Source organism: Salvelinus namaycush, chromosome 19 (assembly GCF_016432855.1).
Source record: "Salvelinus namaycush isolate Seneca chromosome 19, SaNama_1.0, whole genome shotgun sequence".
Taxonomy (NCBI): Eukaryota; Metazoa; Chordata; class Actinopteri; order Salmoniformes; family Salmonidae; genus Salvelinus; species Salvelinus namaycush.
In genome coordinates this window covers 1138254-1162143 of record NC_052325.1, presented here as the reverse complement: position 1 = coordinate 1162143, position 23890 = coordinate 1138254, and the positions used below count along the sequence as shown (strand labels likewise).

The 23890-nt window shown below is 40.1% G+C and overlaps 1 protein-coding gene across 1 annotated transcript in view; it reads right to left on the bottom strand.

Annotated features, from left to right (window-relative positions):
* Positions 1-23340, bottom strand: part of LOC120064511 (myc box-dependent-interacting protein 1-like) — a 56399-nt gene extending 33059 nt beyond the window's left edge. Inside the window, exons 1-4 of the mRNA XM_039015128.1 lie at positions 23254-23340; positions 15934-16014; positions 15778-15832; positions 14717-14811 (exon numbers count right to left, since the gene is read on the bottom strand). Of these exons, the coding sequence (XP_038871056.1) occupies positions 14717-14811; positions 15778-15832; positions 15934-16014; positions 23254-23340 (318 nt within the window). The remainder of the gene's footprint in view (positions 1-14716; positions 14812-15777; positions 15833-15933; positions 16015-23253) is intronic.
* Positions 23341-23890: the final 550 nt, after the last annotated feature.

Genomic DNA, 23890 nt, shown 5'->3' with positions numbered 1-23890 from the left:
CATCACTATGCATCTCCTGCAGAAACAACACCTGTGCTTTTTTTTTGTTTTACATATTCACCCAACAGACTCCTATTTCCTGCATCTCTGGCGCCATTTCCATTAAGCGAGCCGACCCGAAGAGTCTCCATGAGAAGTGGGGAAAAAGCCAGCAAAGAAAGAGACCAATAGCAAAGCTCAAAAAGCCCCAGTGCAAGAAAAAAACTATTAATCTAAACAGTGTGTGAAGGTCGACCCTTTACGTTGTGACCCGCTTCCTCAACCTAAACCGTTTCCTGGGTGAGAGAACATTTTTCATAGCGTGTTGTACTGATCTTACAAACTTTCCCGGATTGCAAAAAAAAAAAGCTTCAAGATGAACCTTCTTTTTTCCTTTAGTCTCATTCGGGACCCTTGACAGTTCCCCCACCGTGTACTTTGACCCCTCTGCCTGACTGACTGTCAGCTCTGGACCCATTGAGGAGGAGTCTGAAAAGAAAGCCTCCTCATCATCCTCTTCCTCAGACTCACCTTCCTCTTCCTCATCTCCATCTCCTATCCTGGCCACATGCCCTTTCTCTCTAGTCGGTGCCTTCTCCCCTGCACCAGGAAAAGGTTCCTTAGTGCCTTTGACCACACCAGCCTCTCCCCTTCCAACTCCTTTTTTCTCCCCCTTTTTCCTCTCCCGCTTAACACCCTCCTCCTCCCCCCTGGTCTCTTACCCTTCCCCACTATACTCTCCTCATCCACTAGCATATCATGACTAGACCCAGCCTCATCTACAACATCATCTATAGCATGACTAGACTCAGCCTCATCAACACCACCATCCATAGCATGACTAGACCAAGCGTCATCTACACCATCATCCATAGCATGACTAGACCAAGCGTCATCTACACCACCATCCATAGCATGACTAGACCCAGCCTTATCTACACCACCATCCATAGCATGACTAGACCCAGCCTCATCTACACCACCATCTATAACCTGACTAGACCCAGCCTCATCTACACCACCATCTGTAACATGACTAGACCCAGCCTCATCTACACCACCATCTATAGCATGACTAGACCCAGCCTTATCTACACCACCATCCATAGCATGACTAGACCCAGCCTCATCTACAACATCATCTATAGCATGACTAGACCCAGCCTCATCTACACCACCATCTATAGCATGACTAGACCCAGCCTCATCTACACCACCATCTATAGCCTGACTAGACCCAGCCTCATCAACACCACCATCTATAGCCTGACTAGACCCAGCCTCATCTACACCACCATCTATAGCCTGACTAGACCCAGCCTCATCTACACCACCATCTATAACCTGACTAGACCCAGCCTCATCTACACCACCATCTATAGCATGACTAGACCCAGCCTCATCTACACCACCATCTATAACCTGACTAGACCCAGCCTCATCTACACCACCATCTATAGCATGACTAGACCCAGCCTCATCTACACCACCATCTATAGCCTGACTAGACCCAGCCTCATCTACACCACCATCTATAACCTGACTAGACCCAGCCTCATCTACACCACCATCTATAGCATGACTAGACCCAGCCTCATCTACACCACCATCTATAACCTGACTAGACCCAGCCTCATCTACACCACCATCTATAGCATGACTAGAACCAGCCTCTGCTACCTGCGTCTCATGGCCCCCTGCACATTTACCTCGATTTACCCTACCCGCGCTTGTACCCTCACCTTGTCTACGGCCTTATGCCCCAAATCCCCACACTCAAAGCACCGTAGACTATCTGTGCTGGCAAACCCCGCTTAGAGCCCCTCCCCATGCCTCCTTTTAAAATGCACATTTAACTGTTGCTCGTTGTTATTCAGAAACATGAACACTTGCCTTCGGAACGAAACAACGTGCTTAACGGCATCTGCCTGAAAGTCTGCCGACGGTACACGGAAACCGCTAGCACACTTACCAAACCGACTCAGCTCTTTCCTGATTTGATCATCCGTAATAAACGGAGGCAGATTCGCAACTACCACCCTAGTCGAAGGAGTCGAAAGTGGAGAAATCGGGAACCAACACATCCCTTACAAATATTCCACTAGCAATCAGCATACCCACCAAATTCACTCTTTTCATGAACACAACCACAGCTTTATACATTCCGCATCCAGAATGAACAAATTCAGCTCCTACCTGTTTGCCGACCGCAAGCAGAGCCTCTTCCACCTTAACTCCGTTCTCAGGAACCCGCCTGAATCCATGCCGTAACGACAGCGTCTACTCCGCGCTAGGCTTCGAAGTCATCGCGCACACAACACGGTTCAAACCCCAGGAAACTACAACTCTGTCCTCTTCCGCCGTTACTTTGACAAAAAAACAGCGGGTGCTGCTCAACTAACAGTGTGCTAACCCCCCACCATAGACAATAACATTTTTAATAAAAGACCAATGAAAGAATCAAGAAAATAAGGAAGAACCGAGCCCTTCACCTGGCCTCTGAACTACAAAATACTTGAGAGAGAGAGAGAGAGAGAGAGCGAGAGAGAGACAGAGAGAGGGAGAGAGAGAGAGAGAGAGAGAGAGAGAGAGAGAGAGAGAGAGAGAGAGAGAGAGAGAGAGAGAGACAGAGAGACAGAGAGACAGAGAGAGAGAGACAGAGACAGAGGCAGAGAGAGAGAGAGAGAGAGAGAGAGAGAGAGAGAGAGAGAGAGAGAGATACAGAGACAGAGACAGAGACAGAGACAGAGACAGAGACAGAGAGACAGAGAGACAGAGAGACAGAGAGACAGAGACAGAGACAGAGACAGAGACAGAGAGAGCAAAAGGGTGTGTTAGGGTTGAATGATAGGAACTTGGTTACCGGGATTTACCGCACAAAACCATTTCCTTTTCCCGGGATAACCGGTCAAATATAATAAATGATATACGGCCTCAGCGTGATGAACCAATGCTCAGGGTTGGGACAGACAGCCCATCTCAGTATGGAGCAGCAGTCCACAATGCTTGTAGACCTATCGCCTCGTCACAATAACTTTTCCTCTGGTGACAGGTCGGCCTACATTTGCTGCATCATAGTCTACGCTACAGTAATATAAAGACCAAATACGCGTCTAATTTACCAATCTCCATCTGGCATTCGGGGGGGTCAACATGTTTTTTTATTTGATAGATTATAGTTATTTTTCCATTTCAGCTCGCAGAGTTATAAAACTTCCTATGACTCTAATATCGTTGCTTTAAATCAGTGAACGAGCGAGGAACTCTCTCCCGGTCTCTCTCTCTCTCTCCATCAACTCCATTCAAATTGCATCCAAAATATATCATCCTGTTCTAGATTGATTTATAGCCCTATATATAGGATGTCCTAGCCTACCTCTTTCAGGTAATACATTCAATGCAGTATTAGCCTTATATTTATCTAATTTATGATGGGTTATGTATAATACGCTTCTAATTTAGAGCCTCTTGTCTCATGTGCAATAAGCACGCACCTGTGTAATAAACACACCTGTGTAATAAACACACCTGTGCAATAAACACACCTGTGTAATAAACACACCTGTGTAATAAACACACCTGTGCAATAAACACACCTGTGCAATAAACACACCTGTGTAATAAACACACCTGTGCAATAAACACACCTGTGTAATAAACACACCTGTGCAATAAACACACCTGTGTAATAAACACACCTGTGTAATAAACACACCTGTGCAATAAACACACCTGTGCAATAAACACACCTGTGCAATAAACACACCTGTGTAATAAACACACCTGTGTAATAAACACACCTGTGCAATAAACACACCTGTGCAATAAACACACCTGTGTAATAAACACACCTGTGCAATAAACACACCTGTGTAATAAACACACCTGTGTAATAAACACACCTGTGCAATAAACACACCTGTGCAATAAACACACCTGTGTAATAAACACACCTGTGCAATAAACACACCTGTGCAATAAACACACCTGTACAAGAAACACACCTGTGTAATAAACACACCTGTGCAATAAACACACCTGTGTAATAAACACACCTGTGTAATAAACACACCTGTGCAATAAACACACCTGTGTAATAAACACACCTGTGTAATAAACACACCTGTGTAATAAACACACCTGTGTAATAAACACACCTGTGCTCCGCTGGCCTCTCTTTAAAAAAAACGCTCCTTAGCTCTTAGAATCATGGCAGAAAAAGCTAGACAAGCATAGCTTGCATGACATTTTTTTATTCTTTGCATTTCTTATCCAAATAGACTATTTGAAGCTCTTGTTTGCTGAATGTTAAACACAGCAGCAAATAGACCTCATGGGTAGTTTGAAAGAAGAGTGAACGCGCGATGGTGGTAGACTATAGCAGTTATTAATTCAGACCCATTCAGATGGTGGTAGACTATAGTAGTTATTAATTCAGACCCATAACCATTCAGATGGTGGTAGACTATAGCAGTTATTAATTCAGACCCATTCAGATGGTGGTAGGCTATAACAGTTATTAATTCAGACCCATAACCATTCAGATGGTGGTAGGCTATAACAGTTATTAATTCAGACCCATTCAGATGGTGGTAGGCTATAGCAGTTATTAATTCAGACCCATTCAGATGGTGGTAGACTATAGCAGTTATTAATTCAGACCCATAACCATTCAGATGGTGGTAGACTATAGCAGTTATTAATTCAGACCCATTCAGATGGTGGTAGGCTATAGCAGTTATTAATTCAGACCCATAACCATTCAGATGGTGGTAGACTATAGCAGTTATTAATTCAGACCCATTCAGATGGTGGTAGACTATAGCAGTTATTAATTCAGACACATTCAGATGGTGGTAGACTATAGCAGTTATTAATTCAGACCCATAACCATTCAGATGGTGGTAGACTATAGCAGTTATTAATTCAGACCCATAACCATTCAGATGGTGGTAGGCTATAACAGTTATTAATTCAGACCCATAACCATTCAGATGGTGGTAGACTATAGCAGTTATTAATTCAGACCCATAACCATTCAGATGGTGGTAGGCTATAACAGTTATTAATTCAGACCCATAACCATTCAGATGGTGGTAGACTATAACAGTTATTAATTCAGACCCATAACCATTCAGATGGTGGTAGACTATAGCAGTTATTAATTCAGACCCATAACCATTCAGATGGTGGTAGACTATAACAGTTATTAATTCAGACCCATAACCATTCAGATGGTGGTAGACTATAGCAGTTATTAATTCAGACCCATTCAGATGGTGGTAGGCTATAGCAGTTATTAATTCAGACCCATAACCATTCAGATGGTGGTAGACTATAGCAGTTATTAATTCAGACCCATTCAGATGGTGGTAGACTATAACAGTTATTAATTCAGACCCATAACCATTCAGATGGTGGTAGACTATAGCAGTTATTAATTCAGACCCATTCAGATGGTGGTAGGCTATAGCAGTTATTAATTCAGACCCATAACCATTCAGATGGTGGTAGACTATAGCAGTTATTAATTCAGACCCATAACCATTCAGATGGTGGTAGACTATAACAGTTATTAATTCAGACCCATAACCATTCAGATGGTGGTAGACTATAGCAGTTATTAATTCAGACCCATTCAGATGGTGGTAGACTATAGCAGTTATTAATTCAGACCCATAACCATTCAGATGGTGGTAGACTATAGCAGTTATTAATTCAGACCCATAACCATTCAGATGGTGGTAGACTATAACAGTTATTAATTCAGACCCATAACCATTCAGATGGTGGTAGGCTATAACAGTTATTAATTCAGACCCATAACCATTCAGATGGTGGTAGACTATAGCAGTTATTAATTCAGACCCATAACCATTCAGATGGTGGTAGACTATAGCAGTTATTAATTCAGACCCATAACCATTCAGATGGTGGTAGACTATAGCAGTTATTAATTCAGACCCATAACCATTCAGATGGTGGTAGACTATAGCAGTTATTAATTCAGACCCATTCAGATGGTGGTAGACTATAGCAGTTATTAATTCAGACCCATAACCATTCAGATGGTGGTAGACTATAGCAGTTATTAATTCAGACCCATAACCATTCAGATGGTGGTAGACTATAGCAGTTATTAATTCAGACCCATAACCATTCAGATGGTGGTAGACTATAGCAGTTATTAATTCAGACCCATAACCATTCAGATGGTGGTAGACTATAGCAGTTATTAATTCAGACCCATTCAGATGGTGGTAGACTATAGCAGTTATTAATTCAGACCCATAACCATTCAGATGGTGGTAGACTATAGCAGTTATTAATTCAGACCCATAACCATTCAGATGGTGGTAGACTATAGCAGTTATTAATTCAGACCCATTCAGATGGTGGTAGACTATAGCAGTTATTAATTCAGACCCATTCAGATGGTGGTAGGCTATAACAGTTATTAATTCAGACCCATAACCATTCAGATGGTGGTAGGCTATAGCAGTTATTAATTCAGACCCATTCAGATGGTGGTAGACTATAACAGTTATTAATTCAGACCCATTCAGATGGTGGTAGACTATAGCAGTTATTAATTCAGACCCATTCAGATGGTGGTAGACTATAACAGTTATTAATTCAGACCCATTCAGATGGTGGTAGGCTATAGCAGTTATTAATTCAGACCCATTCAGATGGTGGTAGACTATAGCAGTTATTAATTCAGACCCATTCAGATGGTGGTAGACTATAACAGTTATTAATTCAGACCCATAACCATTCAGATGGTGGTAGACTATAGCAGTTATTAATTCAGACCCATTCAGATGGTGGTAGGCTATAACAGTTATTAATTCAGACCCATAACCATTCAGATGGTGGTAGACTATAACAGTTATTAATTCAGACCCATTCAGATGGTGGTAGACTATAACAGTTATTAATTCAGACCCATAACCATTCAGATGGTGGTAGACTATAGCAGTTATTAATTCAGACCCATTCAGATGGTGGTAGACTATAGCAGTTATTAATTCAGACACATTCAGATGGTGGTAGACTATAGCAGTTATTAATTCAGACCCATAACCATTCAGATGGTGGTAGACTATAGCAGTTATTAATTCAGACCCATAACCATTCAGATGGTGGTAGGCTATAGCAGTTATTAATTCAGACCCATAACCATTCAGACGGTGGTAGACTATAGCAGTTATATATTCAGACCCATAACCATTCAGATGGTGGTAGGCTATAGCAGTTATTAATTCAGACCCATAACCATTCAGATGGTGGTAGACTATAGCAGTTATTAATTCAGACCCATAACCATTCAGATGGTGGTAGACTATAGCAGTTATATATTCAGACCCATTCAGATGGTGGTAGACTATAGCAGTTATTAATTCAGACCCATAACCATTCAGATGGTGGTAGACTATAGCAGTTATTAATTCAGACCCATTCAGATGGTGGTAGACTATAGCAGTTATTAATTCAGACACATTCAGATGGTGGTAGACTATAGCAGTTATTAATTCAGACCCATAACCATTCAGATGGTGGTAGACTATAGCAGTTATTAATTCAGACCCATAACCATTCAGATGGTGGTAGGCTATAACAGTTATTAATTCAGACCCATAACCATTCAGATGGTGGTAGACTATAGCAGTTATTAATTCAGACCCATAACCATTCAGATGGTGGTAGGCTATAACAGTTATTAATTCAGACCCATAACCATTCAGATGGTGGTAGACTATAACAGTTATTAATTCAGACCCATAACCATTCAGATGGTGGTAGACTATAGCAGTTATTAATTCAGACCCATAACCATTCAGATGGTGGTAGACTATAACAGTTATTAATTCAGACCCATAACCATTCAGATGGTGGTAGACTATAGCAGTTATTAATTCAGACCCATTCAGATGGTGGTAGGCTATAGCAGTTATTAATTCAGACCCATAACCATTCAGATGGTGGTAGACTATAGCAGTTATTAATTCAGACCCATTCAGATGGTGGTAGACTATAACAGTTATTAATTCAGACCCATAACCATTCAGATGGTGGTAGACTATAGCAGTTATTAATTCAGACCCATTCAGATGGTGGTAGGCTATAGCAGTTATTAATTCAGACCCATAACCATTCAGATGGTGGTAGACTATAGCAGTTATTAATTCAGACCCATAACCATTCAGATGGTGGTAGACTATAACAGTTATTAATTCAGACCCATAACCATTCAGATGGTGGTAGACTATAGCAGTTATTAATTCAGACCCATTCAGATGGTGGTAGACTATAGCAGTTATTAATTCAGACCCATAACCATTCAGATGGTGGTAGACTATAGCAGTTATTAATTCAGACCCATAACCATTCAGATGGTGGTAGACTATAACAGTTATTAATTCAGACCCATAACCATTCAGATGGTGGTAGGCTATAACAGTTATTAATTCAGACCCATAACCATTCAGATGGTGGTAGACTATAGCAGTTATTAATTCAGACCCATAACCATTCAGATGGTGGTAGACTATAGCAGTTATTAATTCAGACCCATAACCATTCAGATGGTGGTAGACTATAGCAGTTATTAATTCAGACCCATAACCATTCAGATGGTGGTAGACTATAGCAGTTATTAATTCAGACCCATTCAGATGGTGGTAGACTATAGCAGTTATTAATTCAGACCCATTCAGATGGTGGTAGGCTATAACAGTTATTAATTCAGACCCATAACCATTCAGATGGTGGTAGGCTATAGCAGTTATTAATTCAGACCCATTCAGATGGTGGTAGACTATAACAGTTATTAATTCAGACCCATTCAGATGGTGGTAGACTATAGCAGTTATTAATTCAGACCCATTCAGATGGTGGTAGACTATAACAGTTATTAATTCAGACCCATTCAGATGGTGGTAGGCTATAGCAGTTATTAATTCAGACCCATTCAGATGGTGGTAGACTATAGCAGTTATTAATTCAGACCCATTCAGATGGTGGTAGACTATAACAGTTATTAATTCAGACCCATTCAGATGGTGGTAGACTATAGCAGTTATTAATTCAGACCCATTCAGATGGTGGTAGACTATAACAGTTATTAATTCAGACCCATAACCATTCAGATGGTGGTAGACTATAGCAGTTATTAATTCAGACCCATTCAGATGGTGGTAGGCTATAACAGTTATTAATTCAGACCCATAACCATTCAGATGGTGGTAGACTATAACAGTTATTAATTCAGACCCATTCAGATGGTGGTAGACTATAACAGTTATTAATTCAGACCCATAACCATTCAGATGGTGGTAGACTATAGCAGTTATTAATTCAGACCCATTCAGATGGTGGTAGACTATAGCAGTTATTAATTCAGACCCATTCAGATGGTGGTAGGCTATAGCAGTTATTAATTCAGACCCATAACCATTCAGACGGTGGTAGACTATAGCAGTTATATATTCAGACCCATAACCATTCAGATGGTGGTAGGCTATAGCAGTTATTAATTCAGACCCATAACCATTCAGATGGTGGTAGACTATAGCAGTTATTAATTCAGACCCATAACCATTCAGATGGTGGTAGACTATAACAGTTATTAATTCAGACCCATTCAGATGGTGGTAGACTATAACAGTTATTAATTCAGACCCATAACCATTCAGATGGTGGTAGACTATAGCAGTTATTAATTCAGACCCATTCAGATGGTGGTAGACTATAGCAGTTATTAATTCAGACCCATTCAGATGGTGGTAGGCTATAACAGTTATTAATTCAGACCCATTCAGATGGTGGTAGACTATAACAGTTATTAATTCAGACCCATAACCATTCAGATGGCGGTAGACTATAGCAGTTATTAATTCAGACCCATAACCATTCAGATGGTGGTAGACTATAGCAGTTATTAATTCAGGCCCATAACCATTCAGATGGTGGTAGACTATAGCAGTTATTAATTCAGACCCATAACCATTCAGATGGTGGTAGACTATAGCAGTTATTAATTCAGACCCATTCAGATGGTGGTAGGCTATAACAGTTATTAATTCAGACCCATTCAGATGGTGGTAGACTATAACAGTTATTAATTCAGACCCATAACCATTCAGATGGTGGTAGACTATAGCAGTTATTAATTCAGACCCATAACCATTCAGATGGTGGTAGACTATAGCAGTTATTAATTCAGACCCATTCAGATGGTGGTAGACTATAGCAGTTATTAATTCAGACCCATAACCATTCAGATGGTGGTAGACTATAGCAGTTATTAATTCAGACCCATAACCATTCAGATGGTGGTAGACTATAGCAGTTATTAATTCAGACCCATTCAGATGGTGGTAGGCTATAACAGTTATTAATTCAGACCCATTCAGATGGTGGTAGACTATAACAGTTATTAATCCAGACCCATAACCATTCAGATGGTGGTAGACTATAGCAGTTATTAATTCAGACCCATTCAGATGGTGGTAGACTATAGCAGTTATTAATTCAGACCCATAACCATTCAGATGGTGGTAGACTATAGCAGTTATTAATTCAGACCCATTCAGATGGTGGTAGACTATAGCAGTTATTAATTCAGACCCATTCAGATGGTGGTAGACTATAGCAGTTATTAATTCAGACCCATTCAGATGGTGGTAGACTATAGCAGTTATTAATTCAGACCCATTCAGATGGTGGTAGACTATAGCAGTTATTAATTCAGACCCATAACCATTCAGATGGTGGTAGACTATAGCAGTTATTAATTCAGACCCATTCAGATGGTGGTAGACTATAGTAGTTATTAATTCAGACCCATTCAGATGGTGGTAGACTATAGCAGTTATTAATTCAGACCCATAACCATTCAGATTGTGGTAGACTATAGCAGTTATTAATTCAGACCCATTCAGATGGTGGTAGACTATAGCAGTTATTAATTCAGACCCATTCAGATGGTGGTAGACTATAGCAGTTATTAATTCAGACCCATAACCATTCAGATGGTGGTAGGCTATAGCAGTTATTAATTCAGACCCATAACCATTCAGATGGTGGTAGACTATAGCAGTTATTAATTCAGACCCATAACCATTCAGATGGTGGTAGACTATAGCAGTTATTAATTCAGACCCATAACCATTCAGATGGTGGTAGACTATAACAGTTATTAATTCAGACCCATTCAGATGGTGGTAGACTATAGCAGTTATTAATTCAGACCCATTCAGATGGTGGTAGACTATAGCAGTTATTAATTCAGACCCATTCAGATGGTGGTAGACTATAGCAGTTATTAATTCAGACCCATAACCATTCAGATGGTGGTAGGCTATAGCAGTTATTAATTCAGACCCATAACCATTCAGATGGTGGTAGACTATAGCAGTTAATAATTCAGACCCATTCAGATGGTGGTAGACTATAGCAGTTAATAATTCAGACCCATTCAGATGGTGGTAGGCTATAACAGTTATTAATTCAGACCCATTCAGATGGTGGTAGACTATAACAGTTATTAATTCAGACCCATAACCATTCAGATGGTGGTAGGCTATAGCAGTTATTAATTCAGACCCATAACCATTCAGATGGTGGTAGACTATAGCAGTTATTAATTCAGACCCATAACCATTCAGATGGTGGTAGACTATAACAGTTATTAATTCAGACCCATTCAGATGGTGGTAGACTATAACAGTTATTAATTCAGACCCATTCAGATGGTGGTAGACTATAACAGTTATTAATTCAGACCCATAACCATTCAGATGGTGGTAGACTATAGTAGTTATTAATTCAGACCCATAACCATTCAGATGGTGGTAGACTATAGCAGTTATTAATTCAGACCCATAACCATTCAGATGGTGGTAGACTATAGCAGTTATTAATTCAGACCCATTCAGATGGTGGTAGACTATAGCAGTTATTAATTCAGACCCATAACCATTCAGATGGTGGTAGACTATAGCAGTTATTAATTCAGACCCATAACCATTCAGATGGTGGTAGACTATAGCAGTTATTAATTCAGACCCATAACCATTCAGATGATGGTAGACTATAGCAGTTATTAATTCAGACCCATAACCATTCAGATGGTGGTAGACTATAGCAGTTATTAATTCAGACCCATAACCATTCAGATGGTGGTAGACTATAACAGTTATTAATTCAGACCCATAACCATTCAGATGGTGGTAGACTATAACAGTTATTAATTCAGACCCATAACCATTCAGATGGTGGTAGACTATAGCAGTTATTAATTCAGACCCATAACCATTCAGATGGTGGTAGACTATAGCAGTTATTAATTCAGACCCATAACCATTCAGATGGTGGTAGACTATAGCAGTTATTAATTCAGACCCATAACCATTCAGATGGTGGTAGACTATAGCAGTTATTAATTCAGACCCATAACCATTCAGATGGTGGTAGACTATAGCAGTTATTAATTCAGACCCATAACCATTCAGATGGTGGTAGACTATAGCAGTTATTAATTCAGACCCATAACCATTCAGATGGTGGTAGACTATAACAGTTATTAATTCAGACCCATAACCATTCAGATGGTGGTAGACTATAGCAGTTATTAATTCAGACCCATAACCATTCAGATGGTGGTAGACTATAGCAGTTATTAATTCAGACCCATTCAGATGGTGGTAGGCTATAGCAGTTATTAATTCAGACCCATAACCATTCAGATGGTGGTAGACTATAGCAGTTATTAATTCAGACCCATTCAGATGGTGGTAGACTATAACAGTTATTAATTCAGACCCATTCAGATGGTGGTAGGCTATAGCAGTTATTAATTCAGACCCATAACCATTCAGATGGTGGTAGACTATAGCAGTTATTAATTCAGACCCATAACCATTCAGATGGTGGTAGACTATAGCAGTTATTAATTCAGACCCATTCAGATGGTGGTAGACTATAGCAGTTATTAATTCAGACCCATTCAGATGGTGGTAGACTATAGCAGTTATTAATTCAGACCCATAACCATTCAGATGGTGGTAGACTATAACAGTTATTAATTCAGACCCATTCAGATGGTGGTAGACTATAGCAGTTAATAATTCAGACCCATTCAGATGGTGGTAGGCTATAACAGTTATTAATTCAGACCCATAACCATTCAGATGGTGGTAGACTATAGCAGTTATTAATTCAGACCCATAACCATTCAGATGGTGGTAGACTATAACAGTTATTAATTCAGACCCATAACCATTCAGATGGTGGTAGGCTATAGCAGTTATTAATTCAGACCCATAACCATTCAGATGGTGGTAGACTATAGCAGTTATTAATTCAGACCCATAACCATTCAGATGGTGGTAGACTATAACAGTTATTAATTCAGACCCATAACCATTCAGATGGTGGTAGACTATAGCAGTTATTAATTCAGACCCATAACCATTCAGATGGTGGTAGACTATAGCAGTTATTAATTCAGACCCATAACCATTCAATCTTCTTGAAGAGAAGTAAAAGCCTTCTGCATCTAATTCTAGTCCTATGTTATTCAAGCATGTCATTAGAATGTTAAAGATAAGGACAACAAAACTCAATTAATTGAACTGTTGAAAGCGAGGAAGGAATGAATGAAGCAATAGGGAGAGAAAGAGGAGGCTAATGACATTAGGGGAGATATTATGGAAGATATGCAACAGATTTCAAAATTGTTATTACATTTGCTAGCCTATACTTGTAAGTTTGTAGGATGCATATACTGCAACATAATCACATGTTCTTTCCCTGCTTTATCAGGGTTTGAATGATGTGTGTAATTCCAGTCCATATAATACAGTATAATATAATACAGTTCACCCTTAAAAAGATTAGCCTACTGAGAGCTAGTTTCATTTATTTACCCAAGAGAGCATAGCTACATTATGTTTTTCTGTCGTGCATAATGAGCAGTAGTCTATATCATATATTTATTGGATAACAGCACAATAAAAAAAAAATGTGTTTTTGTTTTTTTGGCTTGGGCTCATTAAAGGTGGTTAATGTAGGGCTCATAAAATGTATTTAATATATGGCTCATCAGACTCAGGTAACATCAGGTTAGAATGTTCACGCTGATCAAAGCTCTGATCAAATGCAGACATATGTATATGCTTTATAATGCTTTAGAATGCTTTAGAGTGCTTTAGAATGCTGTAGAGTGCTGTAGAATGCTTTAGAATGTTTTAGAATGCTTTAGAATGCTTTAGAATGCTTTAGAGTGCTTTAGAATGCTTTAGAGTGCTTTAGAATGCTTTAGAATGATTTAGAGTGCTTTAGAATGCTTTAGAGTGCTGTAGAATGCTTTAGAATGCTTTAGAATGCTTTAGAGTGCTTTAGAATGCTTTAGAGTGCTGTAGAATGCTTTAGAATGCTTTAGAATGCTTTAGAATGACACTTTCGATTTTAGCGGGAAATACTGGGTTACTGGTAGAAAAGTGATTTATTCTCGGGATGGAACATTTGTAAAATACTGGGAAAATATTCAACCCTAGTGTGTGTGGGGGAGGAAGAGAGAGTTGGAGAGAGAGCACAGTCAGGGAGTGAGAGGGAGTGACTGAGGGCTGAGAGACTGCAGGACTGAGGAAGAGAGAGAAAGGATAGAAGGATGGGTCAGTGAATTAAATTAATGTGACTTTAGTTGTGATAACTAAAGATGCCCTCTGACCTCAACGATGGAGTCCACGTCATCTTTGCCGTACCACTCCGGCTCGTACATGTCAGACAAACACTCCTGAAGGTTCTTGGAGGATTCGTGCATCGCTGTAGACAGACAGAGAGACAGGCAGACAAGCAGACAGACAGACAGACAGACAGACAGACAGACAGACAGACAGACAGACAGACAGACAGACAGACAGACAGACAGACAGACAGACAGACAGAGGCATCAGTGGAGAGGATTGTACAGACGAAAAGAAAGACTTATGGGCAGATACCATGACGGCAGTGTCTTATTGAATCATGTTTCTGCATTGAACATCAACACCTGGCATCTAATTGTTATAATCTCCATTGAGAATTTGTTTTTTTACAGGACTAGGCTTAATCTATGTCTGGGAATCCAGCCTTAACATGCTTCCGTACCGCCCGCGTTGCGTGCACGAGCCTTGCAAAATATTTACACATACATGCTATTCAGTCATTTCATCCAAACTGCTCGCGCGCGCATCAACGAGCGTCTGCGTAACCGGGCGCTAAAATAGAACTTGGCTCTATTTTTTTACACTTGACGCTCTGCAAGTCCCGCCTCTCCCATCTCCTCATTGGTTTTTCAGGAGCATGTATCCACCTGAGTGATTGAGAGATGAACTGGAGGTCCACACTCCAGTCCAGTTGGTGGTGGTAATGCACTTTAAAATGTGTTGACAACTGCCATATAAAATCCATAGAAGAAGAATAAAAAGAAGAAGAAGAAGAAGTGATTACTAGAAAATAACTTTTATCTGTGGATTAATTGTCAGAGTAGAGAACACACGGTTTTGTGTGACTCAAAATGGGTCCAGAATTAAAGGACCTGGCTAGCTAAATGTCCATGAATGTTTCATGTGTGTTTTCGACCTGTCCCCAAATTGAATATAGTTGGTTCAGAGTTCGTTTTGATATTTCAACGTGCGTGTTTTGATCGTGTCTGACATGAACGGACAAAATCAACAATGCTCTCGATGGCGCACGTACGTGCCCAGAGTAGTCAGCATGTTAGAGTCTCGATTTAAATTATAATCTTACTTTGTACTGCAGTCAGGTATGCTCTGAGGTCTTTTTGCAGTTTGGATCCCTCTGTCTGAAAAGGGAACATAAAACATCTCATTGTACACAGATCATGGCTTTGTTTTAGAGGAGTCAGATCATTTTAAAAGACTAATATTGTTTGTTGACTCTTACATATTGTTTGTTGAAGTTGATCACTCCCTCCTCAAATGCAACATCTCTGGTTTCATCTGCTTTACCCAGCTTCTGCATTACCTGGGAAAAGACATTGAACAAGACATGCCTTTAACATTACTCTTTATCCTGGCCATTTATACAGCAGATGTATATATGTAAACAATCCTTGTCTCGTTTAAACAGCAGATATACAGGTACGCCCTACAGACTCGGCCTAGCTCCTCATGTATCAGACACCTAGCAGAGCTGGTACTCAAAAATAACTGTCATATGACTAGAAGTGACTTTTTCCTTCAAATTAAAGGAACTGCTATGGGGAGAACGATGGCCCCCAATTTTGACTATCTTCATATGGAACTCTTACAAACATGATCGAATTCTCAACCCTGAGAAAAATACCTTTCTATCCAAGATCAAACTATATCGACGTTATATAGATGATATATTGGCATTAACCTGATGTTCAGTGAGTATCTTAAAAAGTCGAATGGTCATTTTCGTTTCACCATGGACTTTGATTACTTTAGTGTCAGCTTCCTTGACATTCAGATCTCCAAAGAAAAGGACACGCTCGTCACCGCTCTATACAGGAAGCCCGCAGATTGAAAGACGCAGCTAAGAAGTGATAGTTTCCTCTGAAGAAAAGCCTCCCGACCAGTCAGTTTAACCTGATGAGGACAGAGGGCGCTGTTTTCACTTTGGGGGAAAAACGTGCCCAATTTAAACGGCCTCGTACTCAATTCTTGCTCGTACAATATGCATATTATTATTACTATTGGATAGAAAACACTCTCTAGTTTCTAAAACCGTTTGATTTATATCTGTGAGTAAAACAGAACTCATTTGGCACAAACTTCCTGACCAGGAAGTGGAAAATCTGAAATCGATGTTCTCTTCTGGGTCCTGCCTATAAATGGGCATGATACCTATTAGTATACATGCACGTCATACACCTTCCCCCTGGATGTCAAGATGCAGTGAGAGAAGAAATGGAGTGTTTATCTTGGTCTGAGATGGAATACGTCCTCTTGGAATTACGTGTCACCCATTTCCTGTTTTCAGGAAGGCGCGAAGTTGGACCTGGATTTGCCTTCTGAATAGCTGTCGTTATAGGCGACTACTATCTCCGGCTTTGATTTTATTTGATACATGTGACAATATCATCGTAAAGTATGTTTTTTCAATATAGTTTAATCAGATTATTGAAATTTATTCGGGACGTTAGGCGTGTTGCGTTGTGTGCCTTTGTTCAGAAAGGAGAGCTTCGCGCCACTTGGCTAGTGCGCTTGCTAATTCAAGAGGGAAAATGGACGTTCTAAATCCAAACAACGATTGTTCTTGACAAAGGACACCTTGTACAACATTCTGATGGAAGATCAGCAAAAGTAGGACCCATTTTATGATGTTATTTCATATATCTGTCGAACTGTGTACTATTAGTTTTGCGCCCAGGTTTTGGGCACTCGGTCGACATAACGTAAGCCTTATGTGGTAATGAAGTTATTTTTAGAATTCTAACACGGCGATTGCATTAAGAACTAGTGTATCTATCATTTCCTATACAACATATATTTTCTAGTAACGTTTATGAATAGTTAGAGTGAACAGAATAGTTGAGTGTCATAAAAATATCTGCACATTCTGGGAAAAAGATGCTACGTTAGCACAATGTATAACCACTGATTTCTGCTCTAAATATGCACATTTTCGAACAAAACATAAGTGTATGTATAACCTGATGTTATAGGACTGTCATCTGATGAAGGTTTATGAAGGTTAGTGAAAATTAATATGTTTTGCTGGTTTATTCCCTATCGCTAACGTGCCTATTGCTATCGCTAACGTGCCTTGATGAATGAATGCGGTAGTGTGGTAGGCTATTGTAGTAAGCTAATATAATGCTATATTGTGTTTTCGCTGTAAAACACTTAAAAAATCGGAAATATTGGCTGGATTCACAAGATGTTTGTCTTTCATTTGCTGTACACCATTGATTTTTCAGAAATGTTTTATGATGAGTATTTAGGTATTTGACGTTGGTGTCTGTAATTACTCTGGCTGCTTCGGTTCTATTTCTGACGGTAGCTGTGATGGTAGCTGCAATGTAAAACTGATTTATACCTCAAATATGCACATTTTTCAAACAAAACATAGATTTATTGTATAACATGTTATAAGACTGTCATCTGATGAAGTTGTTTGTTGGTTAGTTTGGTTGGTTCTTGGTTAGTTAGGTTGGCTTTGTGCATGCTACCTGTGCTGTGAAAAATGTCTGTCCTTTTTTGTATTTGGTGGTGAGCTAACATAAATATATGTGGTGTTTTCACTGTAAAACATTTAAAAAATCGGACATGTTGACTGGATTCACAAGATGTGTATCTTTCATTTGCTGTATTGGACTTGTTAATGTGTGAAAGTTAAATATTTCAAAAAAATATCTTTTGAATTTCGCGCTCTGCCTTTTCAGTGGAATGTGGGAGGAGTTCCGCTAGCGGAACGCTGGAGCCAGACAGGTTAAACGTGTCCGTAGAATCTGTAGCGCTGACGCTGCTCTGCCCAACAAAGTACAGTTTTGATGAACAGATTTCGGGATAGAGATTATTCTGAGGAGTGCCTACAATCAGCTAGGGAATGGACACTAGCCAATTGGATAGCTTGAAATCCTCAGTGCGCAAAAAGACTGACCCGAGGATACAATGTTTGTGGAATATTCTCCTCTGGGAAATGCCATGCAAGATACAATTAAAAAACATTGGTACATTATCAGGTCAGACCCCAGATGATTCAGTTCAGACCCCAGATAATTCAGTTCAGACCCCAGATGATTCAGTTCAGACCCCAGATGATTCAGTTCAGACCCCAGATGATTCAGTTCAGACCCCAGATGATTCAGTTCAAACCCAAGATAATTCAGTTCAAACCCCAGATGATTCAGTACAGACCCCAGATGATTCAGACCTCAGATAATTCAGTTCAGACCTCAGATGATTCAGTTCAAACCCCAGATGATTCAGTTCAGACCCCAGATGATTCAGTTCAGACCCCAGATGATTCAGTTCAGACCCCAGATGATTCAGTTCAGACCCCAGATAATTCAGTTCAAACCCCAGATGATTCAGTTCAGACCCCAGATGATTCAGTTCAGACCCCAGATGATTCAGTTCAGACCCCAGATGATTCAGTTCAAACCCCAGATCACAAAGACAGTCTCAGGGTAGATAATTTACAGTGTAATAGATAACTATGCTTAGTTGAAAGGAAGAAAAAAAAAATCCGGGGAAACAAATAGCTACTTTGGAGTTGACTACAACTATTTGAGTACAGATCTCAGAATGCAAATACTTTTAATAAATATTTGAATATTATTAGATTGGCTGCCTTCAAATAATGGCAGAGCTGTATCTTGAACTGCATGTTGAAGATAGAAAAATAATGAATAGAGCACACACAATCTCCTATGCTATCTGACAGTCATATTGGATCTACACAATACATTTCTATGTGAACATTATGTAAATGTCCATTCTCCTGAAAGTGCATTGCCTCAGGTGTACATAATCAAGTCAAACCAAATTAACTAATGATATGTTGTACAGATAAGTATAAATAAGTTGTGACGCTCAACTACTGTATGACTCTTTCAACATGCCACTGAAATGGTTGAAAGCTGCAATAGATTTTATGATACCTGAAAATATTGCAGAATAATTCAAAGTCATTCGCAAACATTGCAAATAAGCAAGTTGGATGCTTACACAGCAAATGGTCCATTGTTAAAAACAAATAAATTAAATCAACACTGAAAGTGTTGAGTCTGTGGACACATATAGACACTGGAACAGTGTTAAATTAACACACTGCTTAGTGTAAAGCCTTATTTAAATACTTCCCAGAGTGCCTTTCCTTTTTAGTAAAATTGTAGAGTTACTCCCCATGACTGTATTTGTTAGTGACATGGTTGTTGCATTCATCTGTGTTTGGTCCTACAGACCAGCTAGTCAGATACTAAGCGAATATGTAAAAAAACTTTTTTTTTGCACAATACCATACGTATTTCATAAGGCATTATTCTGAGGGCCTAGTTTTACCCCAATATAGAGACCTGAAACTCATACACATCACTTTGCATCAAAACCATGCCCAAAATTATCATATTTCCCAGCATGCTCTATTGCCGGTTGATTTTTTTTATTTTTTATTATTTTTCAATATCTATGTTTGTGCATTTATTACATGTATTGATTAATCTTATGCTACACAAAGATAATAACATAACATTTTCTAAAACTAATCTAATCATTTAGTTAGATTTTTTTGGCATCCGTTACAGAAATGTTTGTTCCAGTTTAAATGCCTTAGGTCATGGGTGTCAAACTCTGGTAATTATATTTGGCCCGCGAGACAATACCAAATTACTACTAGAGCTGGCCCGCCGGTATTATACAGCGCATTCACCGCTAATACTACGAATCCCATAATGCTCTGCTGTTGTTTTCGCGCGCCAATCAGGACAGGACCCAGAAACGCACTCTCCTCTGTGACAGTAGTCATAGCAACATAGACGCTACAACTGTCAGCGCGCTATCCCTTCCCAAAAATGGCTATCCCACTTTTTCTTGCTACAAGGCATGGGCTTGAATGGTTGATTGATTTATTATCATTTTATTTGTAAAATTATTAGCCAGTGGAAAAAGTTTATTTTGGTATTTAAATCAGAAGGCTGCAAATAGAAAAGAGGCATACGATTTTTATTTCAATTTTATTTATTTAATAAATGAATGCCATTGATGTGTTTTTTCATTTGAAATTCGATTTTGCATGTCTCCACTATTAAATTATATATTGTATGGTAATAAGCGATGCTTGTTCCATATTCAATGTTAAAGCAAAACTTGTTTGGGTCCATATTAAAAGGTTCATTTGTTCAATGTTGGCCCGCGACTTTGTTCAGGTTTTACATTTTGGCCCACTGGGTATTTGAGTTTGACACCCCTGCCTTAGGTAATTATAATCCACCCAATGTATGTAGTAACTCCCTTGTTATGCAATAATCAAAAGCACTTTCCAAACTTCTATGTAACAACAATGTTGATTTGTAATATAATCACAATGTTACTACACATGTATAAAAACTGGATGTCAAGTGTTACAGCGTTACCTTACGTCACTCACTATTAACATATATGTGTCGTGTCATTTTGAAGCTCGAAAGTGTTTCTCCTGTTTTTAAATCCACCTATAGGCTAGATTAAGATTCATATCAAAGAGCCTTCCCAACCATATGCTAATGATCTTATATCTAGACTAATTCAACTAACTGTTGTAGTTTTTTGGTTCTTCATGACATATTTGGCAGCCATCAAATAAAACATTTTAAAAAATATATATATGTTTTCAAATAACTTGCATATAATGTGTTATAATACCTCTTAATATTTTTCTTCCACTTTTACATTACAGAGTATTTTGTGTAGATCGTTGACAAAAAACAAAAAAAACAAATGCCACTTTGTAACAAAACAACATGTTCAAAACGTAAAGGGGTGTGAATACTTTCTGAAGAAACTGTACATGTTGTCCATCCCACACCTCCCATCCGGTCTGCTGTCCAATAGGATACAAGGCCACACCTCCCATCCGGTCTGCTGTCCAATAGGATACAAGGCCACACCTCCCATCCAGTCATTCCCTCCCTCTGCTGTCCAATAGGATACAAGGCCACACCTCCCATCCGGTCTGCTGTCCAATAGGATACAAGGCCACACCTCCCATCCGGTCTGCTGTCCAATAGGATACAAGGCCACACCTCCCATCCGGTCTGCTGTCCAATAGGATACAAGGCCACACCTCCCACCCGGTCTGCTGTCCAATAGGATACAAGGCCACACCTCCCATCCGGTCTGCTGTCCAATAGGATACAAGGCCACACCTCCCATCCGGTCTGCTGTCCAATAGGATACAAGGCCACACCTCCCATCCGGTCTGCTGTCCAATAGGATACAAGGCCACACCTCCCATCCAGTCATTCCCTCCCTCTGCTGTCCAATAGGATACAAGGCCACACCTCCCATCCGGTCTGCTGTCCAATAGGATACAAGGCCACACCTCCCATCCGGTCATTCCCTCCCTCTGCTGTCCAATAGGATACAAGGCCACACCTCCCATCCAGTCTGCTGTCCAATAGGATACAAGGCCACACCTCCCATCCAGTCATTCCCTCCCTCTGCTGTCCAATAGGATACAAGGCCACACCTCCTATCCAGTCATTCCCTCCCTCTGCTGTCCAATAGGAGTACAAGGCCACACCTCCCATCCAGTCATTCCCTCCCTCTGCTGTCCAATAGGATACAAGGCCACACCTCCCATCCAGTCATTCCCTCCCTCTGCTGTCCAATAGGATACAAGGCCACACCTCCCATCCAGTCATTCCCCCCCTCTGCTGTCCAATAGGATACAAGGCCACACCTCCCATCCAGTCATTCCCTCCCTCTGCTGTCCAATAGGGATACAAGGCCACTAATACCATCAGGTCATTCCCTCCCTCTGCTGTCCAATAGGATACAAGGCCACACCTCCCATCCAGTCATTCCCTCCCTCTGCTGTCCAATAGGGATACAAGGCCACACCTCCCATCCAGTCATTCCCTCCCTCTGCTGTCCAATAGGGATACAAGGCCACACCTCCCATCCAGTCATTCCCTCCCTCTGCTGTCCAATAGGATACAAGGCCACACCTCCCATCCAGTCATTCCCTCCCTCTGCTGTCCAATAGGGATACAGGGCCACACCTCCCATCCAGTCATTCCCTCCCTCTGCTGTCCAATAGGAGTACAAGGCCACTAATACCATCAGGTCATATACCATTTGACTTACAGCTAATTTAAGTATTTTTATTACATTTTAAATTCACTACTGTATTTCAAATCTAACCGGAAACGGAATGCTTTTAGGTTATTGGTGCTGCATGGAATGTAATCGACAATATTGTTATTGAATAGTCGCTGCACTATAGCAGGCCAGATCAGGGAATTAATTTAATTTGCAGAACATAAAATCGCTTTAGCTATACAATTACTTATATTGCTCAATTTCTACATGCATATCTACATGTTTGCGGCCGATAGGTATACTGTAAAAAGGGATGTGTATAAATGAAATAACGGATGAATTAAGGACATATCCTGACGACCGTAGGCCTACTAGGGTTTTTAAAGGTTGACGGTCATGATGATGCGTCATTGAGTCCTCTCCGGTGATGTCATGTGGATGAAACCAGATATAACGGAAAATAACGCATTTACGTTATTCAATATCTTACCTTCTCTTGGGCCCGTGTTAATTTTTTCTGCACGTTACTGGCAAGTTTCCCCGCAGTAACCCCCTTCCCCATCCCCATCTCTGCCATTTTGTCTTCCCGATGAGCTCTCGATTCAATATAATAAAAATAACGACTCTCTACCGAGGAAGAAGCGACATCAACGTCGACGGAAAACGTAGTCACCACTCGTGATAGTAGGCCTATGTAACTGTAACGTTTCGAAACGGGTGTCTGTGTGTGGCGAACAGACACAGTGATGGTTTTTCCAGTTTCCAGCTATGCGTAGGGTGGCCTACCGTTATGTCAGTCAGATGATAATAATAACCAATGCAGAAGGGTTGCCCCTTAAAGCGACAAGCTCACGAGCCCACTGCTCAATCCAGTATTTACTTACACCTACTGTAGTTTTCCCTTTATGCACTTGGTGGCGACATTGCTTTGCTCAGCTCACCAAATAAAATTGAAAGTTTAGCTTGGACTAATGACTTGGCTTGTCTTTTCACTGTGTGAGGAAGTACTGTAAAATCAGTATGGAAACACAACCAGACCAAAACAATAGGCTAGATACAGACAAAGGCTGGGGTTAGTGTCACTGCGTCATACCTACATACTGTAACTTATTCTGTGGGAACACAGA